At 56.0% G+C, this 10,059-nt stretch overlaps 1 protein-coding gene across 1 annotated transcript in view; it reads left to right on the top strand.

Moving 5' to 3' along the window:
- The first annotated feature begins 2,188 nt into the window (after nt 1–2,188).
- TGFBI (transforming growth factor beta induced) overlaps nt 2,189–10,059 on the top strand; it is a 32,345-nt gene continuing 24,474 nt past the window's right edge. Inside the window, exons 1-2 of the mRNA XM_045794640.2 lie at nt 2,189–2,359; nt 6,928–7,026. Of these exons, the coding sequence (XP_045650596.1) occupies nt 2,226–2,359; nt 6,928–7,026 (233 nt within the window). The 5' untranslated portion in view covers nt 2,189–2,225. The remainder of the gene's footprint in view (nt 2,360–6,927; nt 7,027–10,059) is intronic.

The following is a 10,059-nucleotide window of genomic DNA, read 5'->3' as shown; positions in this document are numbered from 1 at the left end:
TTTTTTAAGATTTTATTTATTTATTTCACAGAGAGAGACAGCCAGAGAGAGAGGGAACACAAGCAGGGGGAGTAGGAGAGGAAGAAGCAGGCTCACAGCGGAGGAGCCTGATGTGGGGCTCGATCTCATAGCACAGGGATCATGCCCTGAGCCGAAGGCAGACGCTTAAGGACTGAGCCACCCAGGCGCCCCTCCCTCTTTCTCTTCTTCCTTTGCATCAGCATTCTAACATGTCCAAGCCTCCTTTGATTTTGTCTTCCCCTGACCCCCACCCTGACTCCCCTCCCCTTCCCTTCCCAGACAAGATTCTTGAAAGAATCGTCTATATTCTGTACTTGCATCTCCACCGCATCTCCACCCCACCCGCTCTGTGTCAAACCACCACAGTCTGGCTTCAGCCATCCTGCTGCCCACAGCCAAGTCCCCAGTGGCTCTCTGTTTGCAACACAGCAGGCTCTTTGGGTCTGTCATGTGGGCAGCATTACTGCGAACAGCCCCTCCTTGCGGGCCCCCCTCCCCAGGGACAGCTCCATACCCCCCATCTCCTTCTGCTCCCCTGTCAGTTCCACCACCTGCTTTGTGGCTGCTCTGGGCCCTGCGTCCTCACCGTCCTCACCTTCACGGCCATCACCCACCTCCTGCTTTGTCTGCCCTCCCCAAGAGTTCATGCACTCCCTCAGCTTCAGCTTCAGGGACGCCCACCGTGACTCCCACATGTGAATCCCCCCCTCCTGGAGAGCCACAGTCTACATCCAGCCGTCTGGGGAACACTCCACCTGGATGAATCACAAGCATGTCAAACTCAGTCTGTCCAAAACCATTTACCCTCTCTTGGCAAGGCTGCAACCCTGTCCGTGTCTCTTATTGTAAAAATGGTATCACCACCCACCAAGGTGCCCATGCCAAGAGCGCCTTAGTCACTGTGCCTCCTCCTCCTTCTCCCCTCCTGATATACAGCCCCCAAGTCTGCTGAGTCTGTTACCTCCTACATACCCCTCGAGTTTTCGCACCTCTCTGCATGCCCACCTCCACCACTAATGGTCCAGCTCTCATGTGGCCGTTCTCCTCGTCACCTGACCGTCCTGCCTCCATTCTTGCCCTGCTTTATCTGAACCTCTCATAGCCTGCTCCTGACACTGATCTTGTCCTTTGCCTGCTTTTCCATCATGAGCACAACTCTCAGCTTGGGTCTGGGCCCAGTGACACACCTTCCAGCCTCCTCTATCCTTGACTCCACCTCCCCATTCTTCAGCCAACAGGACAACTTGAGTTCCCTGAACACAGGCCTCCTTTTTTTGACCAACTCCTCTTCACCCTCAGGCCTAAGAGCAGGTGTCACTTCCATAGGGCCAGGTGCCTCCTTGGGGCTCCCAAGGCCCCAGGTGCCACTCTCCATGGCACAATGTTGGCTTGTGGATCGCCCAACTGTGAGCTTTCTCAGAAAGAGCCTAGGTGTCGTTCACTAGGCCATCACTGCCTCCCCAGGGCTAGCAGCGCCAGGGAACTAGTGGGTGATTAATAGGTGCTTGGGCGAATACTGACGGCCCCTCCCATGTGCAGAGGTGCGCTGAGCTCCTCCTGGGCAGAAATCTTGCCCCTACCATCTCTTTGCAGCATATGTCAGGCACAGAGTGCTGCAGAGAGGTTTAGGGAAGGAGAATGAGTGTGCAACAAGGTGAGGGACCCCACCCGTCTCGGGGTTCCCAGGGTAGCTTAGCGTCCTACAAAACCTGCCGCACATATTTTTGGCTTCTGTCAATCTTAAGGTTTACTCCTTACCCATCTTTCGGTTAGCAAGCCAGGGGTGAGGGCTGTTCCCCGAAATGCAGAGGCAAGTGTGAAGGGAGTGCGCTGGGCAGCAGCAGTGCCCCTCTCCCCCAGAGTTTTGTAGCTGGAGGGAGCCCGGGAGGGATCTCGGACTGGGGCACCAAAGGCCTGGAGGAGAGAGGGGTGCGAGGAGCCTGGCCCCGGCTGGCAGCTCTCACCCCCGCCTGCCGGAGGGCCGGTGGCCCCTGGGGAAGGCGCCCCTGGGAGCGGGGGAGCGCGCGCCAGGAGCCGCGGGAGCCGCGCGTGGGTGCCGCGCAGCGGGGGCGGCGGGCCGGAGGCGGGGGCGGCGGGAGCCCGGCTTCCCCGCCCCTCGCGGCCGCTCCCTCCCGCTCGCCGCCTACTTAACCTGGCCCGGGCGGCGGCGCTCTCATTTCCCGAGGTCCGCGTCCTCCCGCTCCATGGCTCTCCTCGTGAGGCTGCTACCCCTCGCTCTGGCGCTGGCCCTGGGCCCCGCCGCCACCCTGGCGGGACCCGCAAAGTCGCCCTACCAGCTGGTGCTACAGCACAGCCGGCTCCGGGGTCGCCAGCACGGGTAAGCCGGTCACCGCGCTGGGGGTGGCCGCGGGACGGGCCGGGGGCGCGGGGGACAAAGAGCAGACGCGAAGCTGATGGCACGGGGCGCCGGGAGGGACCGGGCGCGCTTGGGGTGGACGGAGGGAGGTGGGGGGACCTTCAGGGCATGTCCGCAGGGGAGGCTTTGTAGAGGAAGGGATGGGAGCGCTGACCAGCAACATTCCCCATGGGGCCAAGAGCGCTGGGACGGCCAGGACTTTCAGCTTCCTGTCCCAGGAGGAGGAAGGGGGAGTTGGCAGCTCTGCCCAGAGTAACCTTGGAAAGGTGGCCTGGGCAGAGAGGAAGCCCACCCAGCAGGGTACGTATTCTAGTGGGGCCAGGTCCTTGTTCGGAGAGCGTCTCCACAGGTGGCACTGGGCCACCCAAGCTGGCAGCGTCTGAAGCCAGAGGCTCCTGTTCACCTGGCCAGGCTCTGCGCCCACCACCAGGCACAGCAATGGCAGTGTGGCATCTCCTCCCCGGCCAGATGAGGACAGAATTCCATGGGCCCCACACAGGTGGTACAGACTGGGAAACTGAGATCGGAGAGACACATCACTTTCTGACAGTCCTGCAGTATGCAGTGGAGCCAAGATTGGAATCTGCCTTAAAGCAATAGCTGGGATTCTAAGTGGGGGACATTATCATTGCAGATATTCCTCTGAGACACTGATCATGTGTTGGCTTTAGGAGGCAAGCCCAGGCAGAGGGTCTAACCTGGTAAAGATGGCGGCCCAGACCCAGACAGGGATGGCTAGTATTTCTACGTCCCAAACTAAGCCATCGTGCCTCACACTTAACCAGGCTTGGCCATAGCTTCCACCCGACTTGGTTGCACCAACCCTTTTTTTCACATCGAGGTAAAAACTGTATGTGGATAAAGTCACGTGGCAGCCCACATGCCCCTGGGCCTTAGCAGGAGCTCAGACGCTGTTGGGTCTGGCGTTCAAACCCAGTAGGGCCCAGACTGCCACATGACTGGGCAGATGTGGGCCCAAGTCTAAACTCACTGTTGGGGGTGACTAGAGTTGACTTCAGAGGCCCTAGGGGATGGGTGCAGGCTGCCCCTCATCGGGAGTAGTCGTCCTTGTGCCCTCTGCCTGTGGCCTTATATGTGGGCTTCCTTGGCCTGTCAGGTGCACAGGGCTGCAGGGAGGGGCATGTCTGCAGAGTGGAATGAAGGCAGGGGGAGCTGCAGCCTCAGGGCCCTCCTGGAAAGAGTAGAACACCAGGCCATGCCCAGGGGTCTTTAGAGCAGGGGAAGAATCACCTTGGACTTAGGCTGTGTGTGCAGAAGGGTGAAGGGCCAGCTCAGAAAGTTGAGGGGCATATGAGGCATAAAAGTCCCACTGTGTGTGTGCCACTGGCATTCTCATTGTCTGTGCCCAGCTCACTTTTATTCTCCTGCCTTTCTGGCCAAAGAAGCATGTTCTGCTGGAGTGCCACAGTCTGCCTGGGAGGTTTCTGTTCCCTCTGAATCTTAGCCACTAAGTCAGGAGAGGATCCGGATAGTGTGCCCTGCAGCACTGTCACCCAGAATGGTGTCTCTCTGCACACCACAGTGAAGCTTCCCCAAAGGTGTTGGTGGGGTTCCACCAAGAATCATCTCTGCAGAAAACCTCCTTCCCATGGGAGCTCAGAAGAGACACCGACCACCTGGGAAATACTGCTCTTTTTTTTTTTTTTTCCAAAGCAAGTGCTCTTTATTATGAATTTCAGATATTAGATCAACTTCCTCTGCACTCCTCCTCCCAGGCCTCTGCAGGCTGATTCTGTTGTGGCACTTCTTGGGGTGCAGTGGGAAAGGCCTGTAGAGATCTGTGATGGGCAGAATGGTCTGAGAAGTCACACCTGCACCCCTTCCCCAGGAAAGTGTGGGCGCGCGGGCAGATGAACTGTGACAAAATGGTTGCAGGCACTAGGACGTCAGTGTCCCTGAAAGTACCACGGGACCGCCCAGCCTTGCACATGGGTGTGGTGCCCTGTGCAAAATGCATGACCTTGTTCAGTTTCCAACCCTCCATTCACGGTGAGAAGTGGTGAAAAGGGAAAAAAATCTCTGCTGCTTTAAGGCCATACGGTGTGCTCCAAGACCTGAAAGGAGAGCTAGCAAGCGTGCCTTGCCCATGCGCGTGGCCCTCGATCACCCCACACCCCATTTGCTTGCATCTTCACCACCACACGGGAGATCTGCTGTTCATGTTCCCATTTTACAGATGGAGAAACTGCAGCTTAGTGGGATGGAGTGACTTACTTCCAGCACAGAGAGCTGTTGGGAGAATAGAGACTGTGACGTGGTCTCCTGACTCCCGGCTGCACCCATGTTGCTATAGAGAGGGGAAAAAATACTGACAGAGAAATAAAAATGCATTCACACTTCTGACTCTCAGCCTCCGAAACTGGACTAGATTTTTCTGAAGCACTTGATTCTCAAATCCAAGTTGAACAGCAGAGCTCTTGTGCTGGAGGCAGAAGGCCCAGAAATGGCTAGGTCATTTCAGTTAAACTTCAGCCTAGATTTCCTGTATATAACCCTCCCCTCCCACCCTGCTGTGAAGGCAAGCCCCCCCCCCCCCGCCCGCCCCCAGCCTCCGCTCCTGTCTCAAAGGGCTTCAGCAGTGGAAACTCACTCCACAGAGGAATGTTGAAGCCATATCCACAAGAGACTCACTGAAGATTCGCCAGCCGCCTACAGAAAGTTGCAGGGAATTCATCGACAGTAATTGTTTCCTGCCCGGTCCCATAGAAGAGCTTCTGAGATTGTCCAGCAATAAACTACCTAGAGCTGGAGTGTGGCCAGTGGGGACTCTCCAGGGGTTATCTGAGGACGGCTGTAACCTGTGAATCCCAGGCAGCAGACAGAGGAGCAAAGGGACTTCCATTAGAATCCTCTGGAGGCTGTGGGCATCTGGTCAGACCCAGCTAGGGCTAAGGGGACACGGGCTTCCTCCCTGCTGGCCTGGGGTTTGCTCTCCACCCTTAACTTCCCTTGCCCTCCACCTCCTACACCGACTCACTGATAGGTAGTGGGCCTCCTTGGGCCACTCACCTGGGCGTCCTGAGCCACAAACCGGACAAGAGGTGACATCCACATGGGAGAAGAGAGAGGGCGGAGAAGCAAAGGGTCCGTGCGCCCTCCTACCCAGTAACCCGAGTCTGAGTGTTTGGGAACTGCCCGCGTGCCCGCAGCCAGCAGGGCGGGATGGAGGGTGTAGCTCTTGCTAAAGGAGCCGCGTCTCCCTGGCAGCGAGTGATGCTTACAGAGTGCGTTTTTCAAGTAGCCGAGGAACTGATATGTAGAAGCGACACCTGAATTTCTCAGGACACAGAGGTTTTGTGGAAGCGTTGGGCTCTTTGCTTTGCTTTCCACTGACTTGTGCTTCAGCCGATGAACTTCCTGTCTCAGGTCAGGAAGACCCTGTCCCAGATGTTACTACACAGCCTCGGCTCACTGCTTTCCCACGATCCTGCCACCACGTGGCCCGAGCGTGGTCTGGAGCACGACTTGGTACATTGATTAAAAAACATAAAAACGAACCCCCATGCCTCTGGGAAGGGAGGCTTCTCGGCAGAACCGTGGGCATTTTCCAGAGTTCCTGAGGACTCCTCTGAGTGGGTGGGCCTGGGAGCAGTATTTTCAGCAAGGTCATTCCAGACTCTTTCTTCACCCTGACCCAGTGCTAGGCCCCATCTGGAACGTAAAAGAAAGAACAAGGCAGGGAACCTTATTCCTTGGAGGGTCATTGGAGATAAGAGAGATACGTCCTCTGATCAATGTTGGATTCTGTTTGGTACCAAGCATCAAACAAGGACCATTTTCCAGGTCAGAGGTGCACAGAAGAGTGTCGCCTGGGGCCCTGGAGGAAGGTTTTCCGGGGACAGCCGACTCAGGCTGGGGCCCAAGTAGTGAACAACGGAGAGTCCAGTGGGAGAGCATCTTCCTAACGAGGTCCTGAGCGCAGTCAGCATGGTTGTGTTCAGAGCCAAGCTCCTGGCCTAGGGACGCAGAGTATGTCTGTGTGGAGCTGCCTGGGAGGTGCCGGGTCCAGACCTTGGCCTCCCCTCATGACAGTAGGGCTGGCTATGTGCCCTGGGAGGCTGGGTTAAAGCCTGTGGACATTTGGGCTCAGTAGGGGTTGGGGGAACAGAGAAAGGCTGGGAGCCTCTCACAAAGCTGCTTGCTTAGCAGACATACTCCTTGGCTTGTTGTCTCCATCTGTAACGTGTGACCTAAGCATTTCGAGATGCTTTTATCTATGCATACCAAATATCTGCGTCGAAGAAGGATCCTGATGTGAAACGATGTCAGTGTGTGAGATACGCTCTGACAATACCTAATGTGGTAGGAAACTTGCGGAGGGGGGCAGCTAGAAATTGCTGGAGACAGTGTCCACCCCTGAGCTACCCCCAAAACCAACCCTGAAATGACTGTATACCTTCTCCATGTCTAGAACATTCTAATGACCCGGGGGGCCCGCGTGGGGGGAAAGGCTTGGTGGTGGCATAGCCATGCTGCCCATTTTGCTAACACGGCTGCTTTCGTCTCAGCCCCAACGTGTGTGCTGTGCAAAAGCTCATCGGCACCAACAAGAAGTACTTCACCAACTGCAAGCAGTGGTACCAGAGGAAAATCTGTGGCAAATCCACGTGAGTGTCTGCGGCCGCTCGAGACCACATGGCTACACTGCGCGTAGGGCACTCATGGGGCCCCTGGGCCTGGGGCGGCCTTCTGGAAGGTTAGGCTGCGGCAGGAGTCATGAGGATGCTTGTGCAGACATGTCAGGGAGCTGTGTGCTTGGGAGTGGCGTTTTTAGTCAGCTGGCCAGGGTGGGTTTGTATTTTTAAGGCTCCTGACAAGACTTGGATACAGTTTTCAGAGCTGATGTGGCATTATAAGAAGCATGAAATATGGAGTGTGTGTGCACTTCTCCATCCTCACTAAGGGGTACCAAGTGAGTGGAGGTGCCCCCAGCCTCTGTCTCTAGGAAAGAAAGCCCGTTGGTGAACTTACACACCACTCCTGCTCTGCAGTTATAAGGTAAACACCCCCAAAAGACGGAGTGCCTGGAAACAGGAGACAGCAGAGCATCAGCTTGGCCTCCTGGGTTCCAAGGCTGGCTGTGCCCCTTAGCCGGGCAGGTCACAGCCCTCGACTGCCTCATCTGCTGGCTCGGGATGACAGAGGACGCCCTTACGGGATCCGGGATCATCACGAGGAGTGAATGCAGTGACGCAGACGTGAGGCCGAGTGAGGTGCCTTGCACGTAGTAGGCCATCAGGAGCTGCTCCCTGCTGTTCTTGCAGATCTGGGCCGTGCGGACAGAAGGGAGGGTGCCAATGGCATGGGGACCCGTGTGCTTACAACAGGCCTTGCTGGTGCCTCTAGCAGCATCCGGGGAGGTGGCGTTCGCCCCAGCAGCCCTGCTGCCTGGTGGAAACAGGGTGGCATGCGTGTTCTAACAGAATTCCTGGGCGACCTAGTTCTGTTTGGCACCAAGAGTCAGCCGATCTCAAAGCTGGCGCTCTGCTGCAGACAGGGAGAAGTGCTGTGAGAACCTCCTGAGCCGCCTGTGAGGGCCTGACCTTCCTCTGGTCTGCAGAACAGGAGGATGAAGAGCCTGTAAGCCACTGTCTTGAACTCTTTCCTGTGTCAGGGATTTTTAAATGTGTTGCCTGGGACATGGCTTTTGAGAAGACCTCTCTTCCCACTCCATCACCTGCTGAAGGAAGGGAAAATGTTCTTTCCTTAAAATGGACGTAGAAAATAAATAGCCCAGCTTGTGACCCTTGATTGTCTTAGGCAGTTATGGATCCTGGTATGAATCCAGAGAAATTGGGGATCATGGCAGAGCTGGGGAGAGACCGGCAGCCCCCAGGAGCTTGTGTAGGGCAGATCCGTAACTGCTGGCTCCCGCTTGACCATGCCCGACCTCAAAGGTGAGGGCTGAGTGAGCTAAGAGGACACACCTTCTGGGTTCAGGGCATCAGCACCCAGCAGCAATTCTTCCTGCGGTGGACAAAAAGAGATTATGCGAATTCTATACCATACGTTCTTCCTTGGTGTCCCCAGTTAAACAAACAAGTCTTTAGTACTGTTTGATTTTCCCCTGTGTGTGTGTATTATCTACTCAAACAGTTAATTACTTAATTAAACATAGAGCGAGCCTGCACATGATTGCTTCTCAGAAGGTGGCTAAAGACATGTTCCAAGCAAACAGCTCTTCTCCATCTCAAGAGTCCTGGGTTTCAAGAGTTCCACATTTTTGTTAGTTCTGGTTTCCCTAAAAATGAGAGCTGTTTGCGACGTCGAGCTGGCACTGGGGTGGCATCGGCTATGGCATTTTGGGTGGCCTTGTGTGTAAGCATTTGCCTGTCTGGTTAGCAGTAGCTTGCTAACATTCCTCAGCAGTTCCCCAGCTGACACCGCTGTCAATGACGAGTCATCTTGGCTTCCAGGCTCTCAGTACCTACCCCCTTCTCCATCTGTGTGTCAGGACGGGGCACAGGCCGCACAGCTGTGTGTTGGCAAATGTTCTTGATGGCCGATTCCTCCCTCCGAGCAGGCTTGGCTTTCAGAGAGAGCTGATGTGGTGGGGGGGGCAGCCTCACCAGTGAGCGCAGGGGGAGCCCGGGAGAGAAAGTGAATAGGTGGGTGGGCAGTGGGTGGGAAGGAGGGGTGGAGTGGGGTCGGGTAGCTCCCAGAGCCTAGTCGCAGCCTCTGAGCTGGTCTGACAAACCACAAGGCCATGGTGTGCATGTTCAACTCTTCCGTGTGGCCATTGCTTTGGGCAACTTCAAAAAGAGGAACTGAGGCTAGGAAAACATGAGTTGATATAAAACTTCATGATCCAGGACAAGAGGGGCCCTTCCTGGAACATCACATGCAATATCTGGAAGGTGGAGCTCACTTGGAAGGGGTCCAGAGGACTCAGGGAGGGAAAGGGGAACTCTTCCTCATTGTCAGAGGACTGAGATGGGGCAGCCTTGCACTTTGCTCGTGGACGGGGCCCAAGGCCCGTGAGAGAGCTGCATCTGTCCCCCGGAAATTCAGTGCCATAGGTGGTCAGGAAGGGATTTGGGAGAGGGCTGTGTTGGCTGGAGTTGACATCACCCTTGTGAAAATGGGTCCCGAGGTGCATTTACTGGAGTGGAGACCAGGCTGGGAAATGGGTAGCGTTGTTGTGGTTGAAGCAAACAGGACCGTCTCTGCAGGGGGTCAACTGGGCAGTGAGAATTTTCTCGGCAAGACTCTAGAGAAGAGGCCGGAGCAGAGGTGTGTGTTGGGGTACAAGGAGGCAAAGTGTCACAGGGCAGGAGGCAGCACAGGTCAACTAAGGGCCCAGGTCTGGAAGAAGAATTTAAATTTGAAAGCAGACAGTGGCTGCAAGCCCAGGGCCACGGGGAGAAGACTTCTCAGTGTCCAGTCACACAGAGACCCAGGAGCCTGGAGCCATTTGTCTGCTTCTGTGAGGCCCTGGATTCCCAGCTCCAGGGAGGAAGGGAGGGGACGGCCACGCTCTGCGCTCCGGTCAGAGGACACTACGCCGTCCTCAGACAGTGGCTTTTCTGCAGTTCCATAGAGAGGAGAACCTGCGTGTTTGGTGCTACTTGTCAAGCCTGCCGTATGGATTTTATTACAGGAAGGGGTTACCAGGGGGCCCCTATTTAGCGACTTGAGTG

Source organism: Ursus americanus, chromosome 5 (assembly GCF_024610735.1).
Source record: "Ursus americanus isolate L20-20 chromosome 5, mUrsAme1.1.p, whole genome shotgun sequence".
Taxonomy (NCBI): Eukaryota; Metazoa; Chordata; class Mammalia; order Carnivora; family Ursidae; genus Ursus; species Ursus americanus.
Note: the sequence above shows the minus strand (reverse complement) of the source record. Positions and strands in the feature narration are given on the sequence as shown.